The sequence below is a fragment of the Arachis ipaensis genome, chromosome B01, assembly GCF_000816755.2.
Source record: "Arachis ipaensis cultivar K30076 chromosome B01, Araip1.1, whole genome shotgun sequence".
NCBI lineage: Eukaryota > Viridiplantae > Streptophyta > Magnoliopsida > Fabales > Fabaceae > Arachis > Arachis ipaensis.
This window is the reverse complement of record NC_029785.2, coordinates 82,871,813-82,890,765: the sequence shown is the minus strand read 5'-3', so window position 1 is coordinate 82,890,765 and position 18,953 is coordinate 82,871,813. Positions and strand designations below refer to the sequence as shown.

Sequence of the window (18,953 nt, the reverse complement as noted above, 5' to 3'; positions counted from 1 at the left end):
TTTGTCAAGTGATGTGGACGCGTGGGTCACGCGTTCACGTGATTGGCGATACTTCCAAGTGACGCGGATGCGTGGGGCACGTGTTCGCATGACTTGATTTGTGCTAGTGGCGCGAGAGCAGCCTCGCGTTCGCGCAACTATCTGTATTAAATGCATTTTGCCAAAAATCTGGGTGACGCGTTCGCGTGGGTGACGAGATCGCGTGAATGGCCATATTTTAAAAACGACGCGGACGCGTGGGGCACGCGTTCGCGTTATAGGGCTTGTGCTTCTAGCATCATTCCAACCCAGCTCCATCATAACTCTCTGCCATACACCTCTTTACGTCGATTTTGCAGGGCCACGCGTTCGCGTGGGTGACGCGGACGCGTGGGAGGCGCTTTTTCCAAAATGGCACGGCGGCGTGATTGACGCGATCGGATGGGCATGTTTGTGCCTAAGGCACGCCTCCAGCCACGCTTTCACGTGACTTTCTGTTCAATTCTCTTTTCTTCCTAACGCAACTATGACGCAGACACGTCGCGTGCGTGTTTTTTTTTTTAATAAGAAATGTAGAATGCTAAAGGAAATGCAAACTATATGCAGTTATATGCAGAGATTATGAGAAGAGTCATTAACACCATAAAAATAAAGTAAAGTAAAAAATAAAGCTAAGACTGAAACGGAACGATCATACTATGGTGGGTTGTCTCCCACCTAGCACTTTTAGTTATAGTCCTTAAGTTGGACATTTGGTGAGCTCCTTGTTATGGTGGCTTGTGCTTGAACTCGTCTTGAAACTTCCACCAATGCTTGGACTTCCAATAAGCTCTATCAATACCAAGTAAATTCCTCAAGCTTTGATGGAGTTCTTCACAAGCTTTAAAATATGTTTCCTATGCCTTAAAAATATTAATTTTTAATTACCCTTTACTATCATTCGATGTCGTGATTTGTGTGTTAAGTATTTTAAGATCTCATAGGGTAGGAATAGCTTGAAGGACAAAAAGGAAACATACAAAAAAGGAATGAAAACATAAAAATGGAGTTTTGAAGAAAAGGGCAGCGACGCGAACGGATTGACGACGCGAACGCGTGCCTAGCGTGAAAAATGCAGTGAGGCGAACGCGTAGATGATGCGGACGCGCGCCTTGTGCAGAACGCAATTGACGCGTACGCGTGGCCGATGCGTACGCGTGAAAAGGAAAACTCCAAGATGACGCGAACGCGTGACCCACGCGAACGCGTGATAGACGCCACGTACAAGAATCTGCAAAAAATGCCCCAGCAATTTCTGGACCCTTTTTCGGCCCAAATCCAAGCCAGAAACACAGAATATAAGCCAGAGAATGGAGGAATCAAGGGAGATACAGAGAGAACAACATTCAATTACATAATTTTAGGATTAGATGTAGCTTTTAGAGAGAGAGGTTCTCTCCTCTCTCTTAGAATTTAGAATTAGGATTTCTCTTATTTTAAGGATTTCTTCTACAATCACAGGTTCAATATTCCTTTAATTTATTTTCTACTTTTATTTATTCCAATGCTTTTACTTGTTAATGTTCCTAAATTGGCTTATGAACTTTTCCATGTTAAGATTTGAATATTCTGTTTAATATTATTCGAGGTATTTTCAGATTTGATTTTGCTTTATTCTATTTATGAATTCTTTTAATTTGAACTAGATTTATTTTCTCCTTTTGGCTTTGGTTAAATAATTAGCAACACTTGAGTTATCAAACTCAGCTATTGATTGAAAATTGGAATTCTTTGCTGGTTATTTGAATTCCAATAACTCTAGTCTTTTCTTATGAATTGACTAGGACCCGAGGATCAAATTAATTTATCCACTTGACTTTCCTTTGTTTAGCAAGGGTTAATTAAAAGTGGGAGCAGAATACAATTCTCTTCACACCTGATAAGGATAACTAGGATAGGATCTCAATTTCTTATACCTTGCCAAGAGATTTTATTATTATTAATCTATTTTCCTTGTCATTTAAATTACTTGCCCCTTATTTTCAAAAACCCAAAAATATATCTTTCAACATAACCAATAATAGATCATACTGCCCTGCAACTCCTTGAGATGATGACCCGAGGTTTGAATACTTTGGTTATAAATTTATTTGGGTTTTGTTGCTTGTAACAACCAAACGTTTGTCAGAAAGGAATTCTTGTTGGTCTAGAAGCTATACTTACAACGGGAACTTATTTGTAAAAATTCTAGATCGCGCGAGAGTTACGCTCTTTCAAAATGGCGCTGTTGCCGGGGAGTTGCCACTGTGTGCCTTATTATTGGTTACTGTAAATATTTTCTTTTGCTTGTTTATTTCTTTTTATTTTCGCTTTTAATTTTTATTATTTACTATGAATTCTCACCCCTATCACTTTGAGTTTGATTCTAATAATGTTGAAAGGAATGGAAGTTATAACAGGAACATGCATCAAGGTCAAAACAATCAGAGATGGACGGATCCACGAGGATCTGATCAACCCTTTAGGCAACAACACCTTCCAAACTATCATGGACGACGACCATTCAATAATGCATGTCATAACAATAGTTATGGTGGACCCCCTTGTAATTACCGACAAGCCCCATCATACGCCTATGAACCACCTCCTCAACACAGCTTTGAACCACCACACTCACAAGCCAACTACCACCATTCACCTCCATTTGCCCCTAACCCTTATCCACCCCAATTCCAACCCAGTTACTCCCAAGAACCACCACTTTTCTATGCACCACGTCCATATCCATCACTCCAAGAATCTAGGGAGCAACTCAAGGAAACATTTGAAAAATTTCACACCACACTTCACCAATTGAATCAAGCGATAAATAGACTACCTCCCCGACGTTCGGACACTCAAGGAACCCCCATGGCTTCATGTGGGCAATCTAATGAAGAACGCAGCATGAAGGAGATACTAGAAACCCCACTGGACAGCACGGAGCATGACTTTGAACTGGAACAAGTGGAGGAGGCTGAAATTATAGAAGAAGAAGAATTGGTTGAAGACTTAGGAAACGCTGAACCTCCATGGGAATCTAGAATTGTGGAGAATCCTATTAGGAAAAGTGCAGTTGATGTTGAGGAGGATAGTGCACAGCCCCCGAAGCAGGTATCCTATGAAGAACTGGACAGAATACCTCAACAAGAAAGTTTCCTTGATAATGAAGATCACGAGTCAAATTCTCCTAGCAATGAACTTGCATCCGCAAGTGAATTCTTTAAGATAGAAGAATCTTTCCCAAGTGAGTACGAAGATGATGCAGAGGTAAATTTTTCACAACCTCCAACTTATGACTTGAGGGATGAGGAAGATATCGAAGACTTGGATCAAGATGTGGTTGAAATTGAAGAAATTTGCAACGAAGTAGAGGAATTCACAGAAGAACACAAGGGAGTAGAGCTTGCAAAACCACTGGAAACACCTATCCCAAGGCCATTACCATCCAATACTAAATTCAAGTGGGTAAAATCCTTAGCTTTTATCTTTACTTTTCCACTTGAATATGGTTTACTTGAAACAGATGGTCAGCTTAGAGCTCTTTGCGCTCAAGGCTGGTTTGCAAGATTAAATAAGGTTCCACGCTTCAATCTGAAGTGTAAGGATTGGTTTCGAGTTCGATTAAATGGGTCTCGGAGAATGTTTGGCCATCTTGGTAAGAATGTAACTTCCAAACCGCTCGGCTGGAAAAATATAAATCAAGACAAAGGCGGATATAAGAGCAAGGTTTGGATCCTGGAATCTATTCTGACATTCAACACCCCGGGAACCTGAGAACCTGTTTGAATTTACCCAAAGGCTTTACATGCCTAGTTTGGGACCCCGGAGGCTATTGGCATTCCAAACAGTGGCGGAGATTTTTGGATAAATTCAAGCACAAGCCACGATAGAAGAAAGCTCATCAAATGTCCAACTTAAGGACTTTAACTAAAAGTGCTAGGTGGGAGACAACCCACCATGGTATGATCGTTCCTTTTTCAATTTTATTTCGTTTTGTTTATTTTTATTTTATTTTATTTTCATTGAACCTGGAATTATTCATAGCATCTACATTAGCATTACATACTGCATATTTCATACTTCATAGTTGCATAAAAAAAAATCACCGATGCGAGCGCGCAGGCCATGCGTGGGCGTCGAATGGAAATCGGCGTAAAGATCCAACGCCTAGAAAGTTGGGCTGGAATCGTGCGGCTAGTATGCATTTAGCACAAATCGGCCCATGCGTTTGCGTCTCTGACGCGAACGCGTCACTCGCACTACAGACATCCCACGCGAAAGCATGAGCGACGTGTACGCGTTGCGTGGATTTTATGGACCCCATTGGAAACAGAGAGTTGCGCCAAAACGATGCTGGAACTGTGCGTTTGGCACAATTTTCAATGACGTGTTCGCGTGCTCCACGCGTATGCATCTCTTACCGTTTACCTAATTCACATGATCGCGTCAACCCCTTTTTCACCCAAATCACGCGATCGCATGCTCCACGCGTTCGCGTGGATTCAAAAAACACTAACCGCAACCCACGCAAAACCCTACCATTCCGCGTCAACCAAAACCCCCCACCCTCCTCTGCAATCCCTCCACAACCACCAAACCCCACTGCCGCCGCCCCATCACCGAGCTGCAACCACCGTGCCACCACCAGCCACCACAACACAACCCTCACCCCCTTCTCTCTTTCCCCCCTTAACCCTTATCCACCCACAACCACTAAACCGCCCCTGCCTACACCTCGGACCGCCGCCGCGCCGCCACCCGTCGCGGCTGCGTCACCACTATACCACCACCATCCCTCTGAACCTACTTTCTATTTCTACACACCAGGTTCTGCCAAACACCGATTTCATTTTCCAATTATTCAATTAGTTGCATATTTTACAGTTTTTGTTCGAAATAAGATAGTTAGATATGCATGATTGTAGTGGATTTTAGGTGGTTAGGTAGCTAGGATGTGGTTAGTGGATTTAGTTCTGATAATTGCACCGTTCCTGCTACCTGTTTTTATCTGATTTGCAATTCTGAAATTGCTGTAATGTTGTGCTGTTCAAATGTTGTTGTTCTTATTTGATGTTGCTGTTAAACTGCTCTTTAATGTTCTTGCTATTCAGCACTATTTAATTTCATATGAACTGATTTTTTCTGCTGTTTACGACCCGGGAACATCCAATTTTAGCCGGAATGCTGCCCAAATTTTCTGCAAATTTATGGTTCAATCTATCCCCATTCATGTATTAGTTTGAAAACTCATTATTCTGCATTACATGGTTACAACCAAACCAATTCATGAATGCACGGGCTAGCATTCTTATTCCTTTTTGTTCCCTGAGTACTAAATTGCTTATTGATGATTTCATTTTCCTTACTACACTTACTTTATCTATAGGAATTATCATCAATAAACTGCAATTCTTGCTTGAATATGAGTTGTTTGTTCCTCAAGTTTGTGAATTTCTTGGTAACTAGGAAAACCATTCTCATGCCACTCACTTTAACTTCCTTTTTTAACTCCTAACCAGTTTAGCTTTCTAACTTCTCTTTTTGGTTTTTACCTAACTACTTTAACTTTTTAACCCAAGGCATGATTACTGTTTTTCCAAATTTACTTGAATTCCACTTCTATTATATTTTGGATTGTGATTTTTACTCTCAGACTTTTAACTCAAATTCAATCCAAAATGTACATATATTTAACTCATTTCCTGCTTATATTGCTCTTTTGCCTTTATTCTTACATTGACAAAACCCTACTTGCCTACTTGTTTTCCTGCTTTGATTCTTCAATTATATCTTGGAATTTTTGTTTTTCAGGATGTCTGATCCTAAAAACAAAGGAAAAGGCAAGGTAACTACAGGCAAACGAAAAAGAGGAGAATCTTCTACCTCTATCCTAGATCTCCTTCACGACGATTCCTGGCGGGAGAAGAACTTTACCCCGAAGGAAAAGGCCGACCAACTCCTCATTGCCACAGATCAAGTCAAATTCACAAACATATACTGTGAGCTAAAGTATCTAGTGTTTGCCACTGCCAGGAACCTCTACCTGGAGAAAACTCTTAAAATTCCAGAAGAACTCACCCAGTACACTTCCGACCAGATAAAACAAAGAGGCTGGTTCTTCATGGAAAGGAACTTTACAGAGGTCAATGCATCCTGGGTCAGAGAATTTTACTGTAACTATTTCAAGACCTCCCTGGATGCAGTGCACCTCAGAGGGAAACAGATTTTAGTCACTGAGAAAGCTATTGAGGATATCCTCCGGCTCCAGCCTAAGTCAGATCAGCCTGACGGTTACCAAAAGACTGAAGAGGATATGAGATACATGAGATTTGACTGGGATACATTCAAGCAGAAAATAGCCCTTGATCCTACTGCCCCATGGGTCATAAGAAAGAATACAGTGATGCCTAAGGGAATCAAGCTGATATATTTGAATGATGAAGCTCGGCTTTGGCAGCAGATCCTGAGTAATTACGTGATGCCGAGTACTCATGAGACAGAAGTGCCCGCTGCTATGATCACCCTCATCTGGTGTGTGATGGAGGGTAAGGACCTGTATCTTCCATGTTTCATCAGGTATTATATGGCCAGGGTCCATGTCAGAGGCACTCTCCCTTTCCCTTATCTGATCGCCCAGCTAGGCTGCCAAGCTGACGTGCCTTGGGAGCTTGCTGATGGGAAGCCAACTGCTGCAGACTGCAAGAAGATCATTCCTCACAACAGGAAGTTTCTGGCATTAGGATACAGACCTCCTTTTCTCACTACCTCGGGTGAGGCAGCCACATCTTCAGCTGCCCCTTCTGCATTCACTACTGCACCAGCTCCATCCACCGCACCTCCACCTGCCTCAGAGGCCATCTATCATCTTGTGCACCGACTCTTCGCACGTTGGGATCGCATGGAGCGTCGCAACAAGCGACGCTATGAGAACCTAAAATTGATGATCCGATCCAGCAGAGACATCCCCTCCGAGCCTGACACCACTTCTGAGCCATCTGATGCGGAGGCAGATGATCATGCGAAGGAGGTACATGCCCAGGATGTGCAAGGAGGACCGGAGCAGGCTGTGCCACACCATGAGGAGCCACATCAGATACAGCCAGCTGACCCCGAGATTCCTCTACAGTTAGAGCCCCCACTGCAGCAGTCAGACCCTCCGACACTGATGAGCGGATAATTTATACACTTTTTGGCATTATTTTTAGTATGTTTTTAGTATATTTTAGTTAGTTTTTATTATGATTTTATTAGTTTTTAAATAAAAATCACCTTTTTTGAACTTTACTATGTGTTTGTGTATTTTTCTATGATTTTAGGTATTTTCTGGCTGAAATTGAGGGACCTGAGCAAAAATCTGATTCAGAGGCTGAAAAAGGACTGCAGATGCTGTTGGATTCTGACCTCCCTGCAGTCGAAGTGGATTTTCTGGAGCTACAGAAGCCCAATTGGCGCGCTCTCAATTTTGTTGGAAAGTAGACATCCTGGGCTTTCCATCAATATATAATAGTTTATACTTTGCTCGAGATTTGATCGCCCAAACCGGCGTTCTAAGTCAGTATAGAAATTCTGGTGCCAAAACGCCAGAACTGGCATAAAAGCTGGAGTTAAACGCCCAAACTGGCACAAAAGCTGCCGTTTAACTCCAAGAAAAGCCTCTACACATGAAACCTTCAATGCTCAACCCAAGCACACACCAAGTGGGACCGAAAGTGGATTCTGCATCATTTACTCATTTCTGTAAACCCTAGGTTACTAGATTTCTACAAATAGGACCTTTGGCTATTGTATTTGACACACTTTTCATCTTTGGAACTTATATGTTCACGTTTGAGGCTGGCCATTCGGCCATGCCTAGACCTTTTTTTACTTATGTATTTTCAACGGTGGAGTTTCTATACACCATAGATTAAGGTGTGGAGCTCTGCTATTCTTCATGAATTAATGCAAAGTACTATTGTTTTTCTATTCAACTCAAGCCTATTTCTTCTTTAAGATATTCATTTGCACTCAAGAACATGATGAATGTGATGATTATGTGACACTCATCACCATTCTCACCTATGAACGCGTGCCTGACAACCACTTCCGTTCTATATGCAAACAAGCTTGAATGTGTATCTCTTGGGTTTCTAATCTCAGATTAAAACCTTCGTGGTATAGGCTAGAATTATTGGCGGCCATTCCTGAGATCTGGAAAGTCTAAACCTTGTCTGTGGTATTCTGAGTAGGGTCTGGGAAGGGATGACTGTGACGAGCTTCAAACTCGCGAGTGTTGGGCGTAGTGATAGACGTAAAAGGATCAATGGATCCTATTCCAACATGATCGAGAACAACAGCTAATTAGCCATGCGGTGACAGCGCATTTGGACCATTTTCACTAAGAGGACGGGAGGTAGCCATTGACAACGGTGAAACCCAACATAAGCTTGCCATGGAAAGGAGTATGAATGATTGGAAGAAGGCAATAGGAAAGCAAAAGTTCAGATGGAACAAAGCATCTTCATACGCTTATCTGAAATTCCTACCAATGAATTACATAAGTATCTCTATCTTTATTTTATGTTTTATTCATATTTTAATTATCAATTCTCCATAACCATTTGAATCTGCCTGACTGAGATTTACAAGATGACCATAGCTTGCTTCAAGCCGACAATCTCCGTGGGATCGAACCTTACTCACGTAAGGTTATTACTTGGACGACCTAGTGCACTTGCTGGTTAGTGCGGAGTTGTGACAAAGAGTTGAGATTACAATTGTGCGTACCAAGCTGTTGGCGCCATTGATGATCACAATTTTCTGCACCAGAGACTTATCCAGACTGCAGACCCTCAGCCTACCACAGAGACACCAGCAGCCCATCCTTCCGGAGATGACACTTCTCACACCCAGCTTGAGTGAGCATCGAGGATGATGCTATTATTTTAGTGTGGGGAGGTCGCCATCTCTAGCGTACTTTATTTTGGTGAACCACTTTTCAGACTCTCTTTATCCTATTTTGCTTATTTTTCTGTATTTTTATTTTTATTTTTATTTTACCTTATCTTATTTATCTTTCAGTACTTGCACATTTTGCTGTATTTTTACAGTATTTCTACATTTTACACTTTAGTTTATATATATCCTAGATACTTAGTTTAGTCTAGTTGCAATTTTAGCTTATTAAGTTGTGATATAGAATATATAGATTAATTAGTTAGTTTACCCTTTTAGCATACGATAACTTGGATTAATTAGAAATAAAAAGAGTAAACTAAAGACTTTAGTATAACAGAATCACAATAATCCACACACTGTATATATATAGCAATAAATGATTGGTAAATTTACACAATATTTTTCAAGGAAGAACACTAAGATTTTAAGAGCCACCCTAAGATTCACATTGAGAATAATAGGAACCTTTGATTTCTACTTGCATGACATACATAACTGATATATGGTTTTTGAGCCAAAGAATACACAGCCTGTGAGTTTTTGAGCTTATTTGTATGGTTACATTATTTAACCATAATTATTTCATTCTTGTGTGTTCGCCCTTCTTTTTTATTCTAGTGATCTTCACTTTGTTTTAATCTATTTGTCCAATATAGAATATAGATACATACCAAGAGATGATTGAGGCCATCATTTAAATTTTTCCTCACTTATCCCAAATAAGCTTACCTTTTACATCGCCCTTGTTAGCCCCTTTGAGCTTTTAATCCCCTCTTGTTCTATAACCACATTACTAGCCTTAAGCAGAAAAACAAAAAAAAATCCCATGAATCCTTTGTTAGCTTAAGATAGAGATTGTGTATCCACTAAGTGTGAGGAAACATGGAAACATGGGTTGATAGGAAAGGATTAATTCAATAAGATAATAACAATTTTGGGAGCATGCTCATGTGAAATCAAATTAAACCAAAACACCATGTGCATTGAAAATGTCAAGTTAAAAAAAATCCTTTTAGTTAAATAAGTAAATAAGGGGACAAAATTTGCCCAATAATAAGCTTAGTAAAGAAATCAATGCACATAAGGTGAAAATCAAAGTAAAGTTAGCATATGAGTATGTGATAAAAAAGTGAAAAAATTTGGGTAGCTAGGTAAAGCATTTTATGTTATATAAAGTATATGTTAGGTGAGATCTTAATATTAAGGGATAAGTATGATTTTGATCCCCAAGGTAGAGGCTGAAAATTTATTTCGTCCCCCAACTTTTTTTCGCTCTAAAATGGTCCCCAAGGTTTCAGGTTGCTTTAAAATTGTCCTTCAGACGAAAATACCCACCTCTCCCCCTCCCCTCCCATCTTCTTCCTCAACACCCCTCTTCTTCTTCAACATTAACGGAAGCAGAACCAGATGCACAAACCCAGAAAAAAAAAAAAAACAGCCAACAATGGATAACAACAACAACAATGACAAAATTGAAAATCAGAAGAACCCACCACCACCACCATTATCATCATGGTCATTATCATTATCATCAGAACCATAAACAAAATTGAAAATCAGAAGAACAGCAAGCAGAAGCGGAAGAACAGCAGCAAGCAAAGCTGAACCCAGAAGCCAAAGCTGAACCCAGAAGCTGAAGCTGAACCCAGAAGCTGAAGCAAAACAGAAGCAGAAGCAACACCAATGAACTCAGAACTCAGAAAAATCATCATCGTCAAAACTCAGAAAATCATAATCTGAACTCAAACAAACAACAATAGAAGAACAATAATAATGGAATCAAAACTCAGAACTCAAAATCATGATCATCGTCAAAACTCAGAACCCAAATTCAGAAAAATGATAATCATAATGGAATCAAAAGAACAACAACAACACAGAAACCAGATTGATAATCATAAGCATGCAGAAGCAGCAGAACCAGAAGAAACCACAAGAAACTAGAAACCGGCGAGGAGCAGCGGTGGCGGCGGCAGCGAAGAGCGGCGGCGTCGGTGAAAACCGGTGGCGGCGGCGAGGACCCTTCCCCTTCCCCCTCTTCTTCCCGTCCCGAAACCCCCCCCCTCTTCTCCCTTCGCGTTCCCTTCCCCCTTTCCCCGAGGAGCAGAGCGGCGGCGGCAGCGAAGAGCTATCCTTTTCTTTTTTTAATTTATTTTATATTTATTTTATTTTATAATTTTTTAATAAAGGGTAGTTTGGTAATAAAAAAAAATGAAATTGGTAAAAAGGACGATTTTAAAACAAACTGAAACTTTGGGGACCATTTTAGAGCTAAAAAAAGTTGGAGGACGAAATAAATTTTCAGCCTCTACTTTAGGGATCAAAATCATACTTATCCCTAATATTAATCAAGGATTCACTTTGTTAGCTCACTTAGCCTTATATAGCCCCATTACAACCTTGAGAAAGACCTCATGATTTTTGTATGTCTGTATTCAATATTTGTTGATTGGTTAGATGAAGAACAAAGTTTTAGAAAGCATGAATAGAAAAGAATAGAGTGATTAACCCCAAACACTGAGCGACTAGAGAGTAAATACAAATCCAATGAGGGTTCAATAGCTCATCACCATATATCTCTGCTTAATTGTTAAATTGTCTTGCAAGTTTGTGAAATATCTTTACCCAACTCAATTGTGAAAGTCCTTCAACATGATCTAGGTTTGGCTATGCATATATGATTCCTTGAAAATATGAAACAAATTAACCACATGTAAGCTCTACATATATAGGTGGGTTATAATTAAAAAATTGCATGATTCATATAGGTAGTTTGCATTTAGAATGTATTGCATTGCATGAGATTCCACCATTCTAACTTTACCCTTTCTCTTGGATTTAGCATGAGGACATGCTATTGTTTAAGTGTGGGGAGGTTGATAAACCCATATTTTATGATGTATTTTGAGCTCAATTTAAGTGATTTATTCAATTCTTCACCCACTTATTCATGTAAATTGCATGGTTTTACTTTTCCTTCCTTATTTTATGATATATGTGAAAAACATGTTTCCTATGCTTTAAAAATATTAATTTTTAATTACCCTTTACTATCATTCGATGCCGTGATTTGTGTGTTAAGTATTTTCAGATCTCATAGGGCAGGAATAGCTTGAAGGACAAAAAGGAAACATACAAAAATGGAAGGAAAACACAAAATGGAGTTTTGAAGAAAAGGGCAGCGATGCGAACGCATAGACGATGCGAATGCGCCTAGCGCGAAAAATGTAGTGATGCAAACGCATAGATGACGCGGACGCGCGCCTTGTGCAGAACGCAATTGATGCGTACGCGTGGCCAACGCGTACGCGTGACAAGGAAAACTCCCAGATGACGCGAACGCGTGACCCACGTGAACGCGTGACAGACGCTACGTACAAGAATCTGCAGAAAATACCCCCAGCGATTTCTGGACCCTTTTTTAGCCCAAATCCAAGCCAGAAACACAGAATATAAGCCAAAGAATGGAGGAATCAAGGGAGATACAGAGAGAGAGAGGTTCTCTCCTCTCTATTAGGATTTAGGATTAGGATTTCTCTTATTTTAAGGATTTCTTCTACAATCACAGGTTCAATATTCCTTTAATTTACTTTCTACTTTTATTTATTCCAATGCTTTTAATTGTTAATGTTCCTAAATTGGCTTGTGAACTTTTCCATGTTAAGATTTGAATATTATATTTAATATTATTCGAGGTATTTTCAAATTTGATTTTGCTTTATTCTATTTATGAATGCTTTTAATTCGAATTAGATTTATTTTCTCCTTTTGGCTTTGGTTAAATAAATAGCAACACTTGAGTTATCAAACTCAGCTGTTGATTGAAAATTGGAATTCTTTGCTGGTTAATTTGAATTCCAATAACTCTAGTCTTTTCTTAGGAATTGACTAAGACTCGAGGATCAAATTAATTTGTCCACTTGACTTTCCTTTGTTTAGCAAGGGTTAATCAAAAGTGGGAGCAGAATCCAATTCTCTTCACACCTGATAAGGATAACTAGGATAGAATCTCAATTTCTTATACCTTGCCAAGAGATTTTATTATTATCAATATATTTTTCTTATCATTTAAATTACTTGCCCCTTATTTTCAAAAACCCAAAAATATATCTTTCTACATAACCAATAATAGATCATACTGCCCTGCAACTTTTGAGAAGACGACCCTAGGTTTGAATACTTCGGTTATAAATTTATTTGGGTTTTGTTACTTGTGACAACCAAATGTTTGTAATAAAGGAATTCTTGTTGGTCTAGAAGCTATACTTACAATGGGAACTTATTTGTGAAAACTCTAGATCGCGCGGGAGTTACACTCTTCAGTAACGCATGGTTGGAAGAAGACAATAGGAAAGCAGAGATTCTGAAGCAACAAAGCATCTCCAGACGCGTATTTGAAATTCCCACCAATGAATTACATAAGTATCTTTATCTTATTTTATATTTAATTTATATTTTAATTATCAAAACTTCATAACCATTTGAATCTGCCTGACTGAGATTTACAATGATGACCATAGCTTGCTTCAAGCCAACAATCTCCGTGGGATCGACCCTTACTCACGTAAGGTTTATTACTTGGACGACGCAGTGCACTTGATAGTTAGTTGTGTGGAGTTCTGAAAAAGAGTTGAGATTACGATCGTGCGTACCAAGTTGTTGGCGCAGTTGAGATTAAAAACATCGTGCACCAACACGCGAAGTGGGTGATATGTAAGTGTGTGCGCAATCGTCAGGTGCGCTTTCGCATGCGTCCTAGTTGTGCCCCCAGCACAACGTGGGCACAACTTTGGCTCAACTCTCGGGAAAAAGTACTAGGAATTGCACTGACTCGGGTGACGCGGACGCGCACGGTGCTCTTACTCGTCGATGTGCATATCGTCCAAGGGACGCACGTGCCAGGTGCGCGCACGCTTGAGTCGAGTCAGGCGTAAGGCATAGTGTTAGCCCAAAATTAGCACAACTCTCTGGAAAATGAACCAAGAGTGCAAATGGCACCATTGGTGCATACGCGACTAGTGCACGTACGCGCGCTTTGTGCGATTAAGGGCATGGACGTTTACGGGCCAGGTGCGCGCACGCGTGACTAGCGTTGTCCCTGGGGCTCAGCGTTGGCTCAGAATTGGCTACTATGAGTTTTTGTGTTTTTCTGTGATTTCATGTATTTTCTGGCTGAAATTGAGGGACTTGAGCAAAAAATCAGATTCAGAGGTTGAAGAAGGACTGCTGATGCTGTTAGATTCTGACCTCTCTGCACTCAAAATAGATTTTCTGGAGCTACAGAACTCAAAATGGCACGCTTCTAATCGCATTGGAAATTAGACATCCCGGGCTTTCCAGCAATATATAATAGTCCATACTTTGCCCAAGTTTAGACGATGCAAACTGGCGTTCAACGCCAGCTCTCTGCCCAATTCTGGCGTCCAGCGCCAGAAACAAGTTGCAAAGTGGAGTTCAACGCCCAAACTGGCACAAAAGTTGGCGTTCAACTCCAAGAATGACCTCTCCACGTGTAGACTTCAAGCTCAGCCCAAGCACACACCAAGTGGGCCCCGGAAGTGGATTTATGCATCAATTACTTACTTTTGTAAACCCTAGTGACTAGTTTATTATAAATAGAACTTTTTATCATTGTATTCGAAGTCTTGGTTACTCCGGTTCCCCTCTGGGGCCGAGACCAATGAACTCCATTATCACTTATGTATTTTCAACGGTAGATTTTCTGCACTCCATAGATTAAGGTGTGGAGCTCTGCTGTTCCTCAAGGATTAATGCAAAGTACTACTGTTTTCTATTCAATTCAACTTATTCCGCTTCTAAGATATTCATTTGTACTTCAACCTGAATGTGATGAACGTGACAATCATCATCATTCCCTATGAACGCGTGCCTGACAACCACTTCCGTTCTACATTAGACTGAATTAGAGTAAATCCTATTCCAGTATGATCGAGAACCTCCATATGATTAGCCGTGCAGTGACAGCGCATCGGACCATTTTCACAAGGAGGAATAGGATGCAACCAACGACAAAGGTGATGCCTCCAGACGATTAGCCGTGCTGTGACAGAGCATTTGGATCATTTTCCCGAGAGAGATCGAAAGTATCCATTGGCACCGGTGACATCCTTACATAAAGCTAGCCATAGAAAGGAGTAAGATTGATTGGATGAAGATAGCAGGAAAGCAAAGGTTCAGAGGAAAGAAAGCATCTCTACACGCTTATCTGAAATTCTAACCAACGAATTACATAAGTACTTCTATCCTTATTTTAGTACTATTTTCGAAAACCCCATTACTATTATATATCTGCCTGACTGAGATTTACAAAGTGACCATAGCTTGCTTCATACCAACAATCTCCGTGGGATTCGACCCTTACTCACGTAAGGTATTACTTGGACGACCCAGTGCACTTGCTGGTTAGTTGTGCGAAGTTGTGAACCATGGTATTGGCATCATGTTTTTGACGCCATTGCCAAGGAAAGAAAGAGCAATGAATTTTAGATAATCAAAGTGTAATCACAATTTCGTGCACCAGTCACCTTGTAAATCTCAGTCACGCGGATATAAAATAGTTATGTAGTTTTCGAAATGTAGTAATAAAAGAAGGATAGAAATACTTATGTAAATCATTGGTGAGAATTTCAGATAAGCGTATGGTGAGAATTTCTATGGCTGGCTTTATGCAAGGGCATCACCGTTGTTAGTGGCTACATCCCCTCCTCTTGTGAAAATGGTCCAAGATGCCCTGTCACAGCACGGCTAATCATCTGAGGTTCCCGATCATGCTGGAATAGGATTCACCCTCCTTTTGCGTCTGTCACTACGCCCAGCAATCGCGAGTTTGAAGCTCGTCACAGTCATTCAATCATTGAATCCTACTCGGAATACCACAGACAAGGTTTAGACTTTCCGGATTCTCTTGAATGCCGCCATCATTCTAGCTTACACCACGAAGATTCCGATTAAGAGATCTAAGAGATACTCATTCAATCTAAGGTAGAACGGAAGTGCTAACCAGCAAGTGCACTGGGTCGTCCAAGTAATACCTTACGTGAGTAAGGGTCGAATCTCACGGAGATTGTTGGTATGTAGCAAGCTATGGTCACCTTGTAAATCTCAGTCAGGCGGATATAAAATAGTTATGTAGTTTTCGAAATGTAGTAATAAAAGAAGGATAGAAATACTTATGTAAATCATTGGTGAGAATTTCAGATAAGCGTATGGAGATGCAATCGTTTCTCTGAACCTCCGCTTTCCTGCTGTCTTCATCCAATCAGTCTTACTCCTTTCTATGGCTGGCTTTATGGATTCTCTTGAATGCCGCCATCATTCTAGCTTACACCACGAAGATTCTGATTAAGAGATCTAACAGATACTCATTCAATCTAAGGTAGAACGGAAGTGGTTGTCAGGCACGCGTTCATAGGGAATGATGATGATTGTCATGTTCATCACATTCAGGTTGAAGTGCGAATGAATATCTTAGAAGCGGAACAAGTTGAATTGAATAGAAAAACAGTAGTACTTTGCATTAATCTTTGAGGAACAGCAGAGCTCCACACCTTAATCTATGGAGTGTAGAAACTCTACCGTTGAAAATACATAAGTGAAGAAGGTCCAGGCATGGCCGAATGGCCAGCCCCCAAACGTGATCAACAGATCAAAAGATGTTCAAAGATTCCAAAGATGTCTAATACAATAGTAAAAAGTCCTATTTATAATACTAGGGTTTACAGAAGTAAGTAATAGATGCATAAATCCACATTCGGGGCCCACTTGGTGTGTGCTTGGGCTGAGCTTGAATGTTACACGTGCAGAGGCTCTTTTTGGAGTTGAACGCCAGGTTGTAACGTATTTCTGGCGTTCAACTCTGGTTTGTGACTTGTTTCTGGCGTTTAATTCCAGACAGCAGCGTAGAACTAGCGTTCAACGCCCTTTTACGTCATCTAAACTCGGCCAAAGTATGGACTATTATACATTGCGGGAAAGCCCTGGATGTCTACTTTCCAACGCAATTGGAAGCGCGCCATTTTGAGTTCGGTAGCTCCAGAAACTCCACTTTGAGTGCAGAGAGGTCAGAATCCAACAGCATCAGCAGTCCTTCTTCAACCTCTGAATCTGATTTTTGCTCAAGTCCCTCAATTTCAACCAGAAAATACCTGAACTCACAGAAAAACACACAAACTCATAGTAAAGTCCAAAAATGTGAATTTAATATAAAAACTAATGAAAACATCCTTCAAAGTAACTAGATCCTACTAAAAACATACTAAAAACAATGCCAAAAAGCGTACAAATTATCCGCTCATCACAACACCAAACTTAAATTGTTGCTTATCTCCAAGCAACTGAAAATCAAATAGGATAGAAAGAAGAGAATATACTACAAATTTCAAACTATCAATGAAACATAGCTTCAATCATATGAGCGGGACTTATAGCTCATTCAGAAAACAAGAAGCGTTGTCACCACATCAATATAATTAAACTAAGTTCAAGGATAAATTCGAAACTCATGTACTTCTTGTTCTTTTGCATTAAAACAGTTTTTATTTAAGAGAGGTGATGGATTCATAGGACATTCATAACTTTAAGGCAAAGTTACTAAATACTAATGATCATGTAATGAAGACACAAACATGGATAAGCACATAACATAGAAAATGAAAAACAGAAGAATTAAGAACAAGGAATGAATCCACCTTAGTGATGGTGGCGTTTCCTTCTTGAGGAACTAATGATGTCCTTGAGCTCTTCTATGTCTCTTCCTTGTCTTTGTTGCTCCTCCCTCATTGCTTTTTGATCTTCTCTAATTTCATGAAGGATGATGGAGTGCTCTTGATGTTCCACCCTTAATTGTCCCAAGTTGGAGCTTAGTTCTCCTAGGGAGGTGTTGATTTGCTCCCAATAGTTTTATGGAGGAAAATGCATTTGAGGCATCTCCGGGATCTCATGGTGATGAGTTTCATGCGCCTCTTGAGCTCCATGAATGGGCTCTCTTTCTTGCTCCATCTTTTTCTTAGTGATGGGCTTGTCCTCTTTAATGAGGATATCTCCCTCTATGTCAATCCCAGCCGAATTGCATAGGTGGCAAATGAGGTGAGGAAAGGCTAACCTTGCCATAGTGGAGGACTTGTCAGCCACCTTGTAGAGTTCTTGAGGTATAATCTCATGAACTTCCACCTCTTCTCCAATCATGATGCTATGGATCATGATGGCCCGGTCTATAGTGACTTCAGACCAGTTGCTAGTGGGAATGATTGAGCATTGAATGAACTCCAACCATCCTCTAGCTACAGGCTTAAGGTCCAGTCTTCTTAGTTGAACCGGTTTGCCTTTTGAGTCAATCTTCCATTGAGCTCTTTCTACACATATGTCCATGAGGACTTGGTCCAAACTTTGGTCAAAGTTGACTCTCCTTGTGTAGGGGCGTGCGTTCTCCTCCATGTTTGGCAAGTTGAACGCCAACCTCACATTTTCCGGACTAAAATCTAAGTATTTTCCCCGAACCATGGTGAGATAATTCTTTGGGTTCGGGTTCTTACTTTGATCATGGTTCCTAGTGATCCATGCATTAGCATAAAACTCTTGAACCATTAGGATGCCGACTTGTTGGATGGGGTTTGTTAGAACTTCCCAACCTCTTCTTTGAATTTCATGTCGGATCTCCGGATACCTCATTTATTTTGAGTTTGAAAGGGACCTCAGGGATCACCTTCTTCTTGGCCACAACATCATAGAAGTGGTCTTGATGGGCTTTGGAGATGAACCTTTCCATCTCCCATAACTCGGAGGTGGAAGCTTTTGTCTTCCCTTTCCCTTTTCTAGAGGATTCTCCGGTCTTAGGTGCCATCAATGGTAATGGAAAAACAAAAATCTTATGCTTTTACCATACCAAACTTAGAATTTTGCTCGCCCTCGAGCAAGAGAAGAAAGAAAAGATGAAGAAGAAGAAGAAGAAGAAAAGATGGAGAAGAGGGGGGAGGTGTGTTTCAGTCAAGAAGAGAAGA

General features: G+C 40.4%; 1 protein-coding gene across 1 annotated transcript in view; it reads right to left on the bottom strand.

The window, feature by feature from the left end:
* Positions 10,421-18,953, bottom strand: part of LOC110266204 — a 14,444-nt gene continuing 5,911 nt past the window's right edge. Inside the window, exons 2-3 of the mRNA XM_021110340.1 lie at positions 10,859-11,075; positions 10,421-10,589 (exon numbers count right to left, since the gene is read on the bottom strand). Coding sequence (XP_020965999.1) covers positions 10,469-10,589; positions 10,859-11,075 — 338 coding nt within the window. The 3' untranslated portion in view covers positions 10,421-10,468. The remainder of the gene's footprint in view (positions 10,590-10,858; positions 11,076-18,953) is intronic.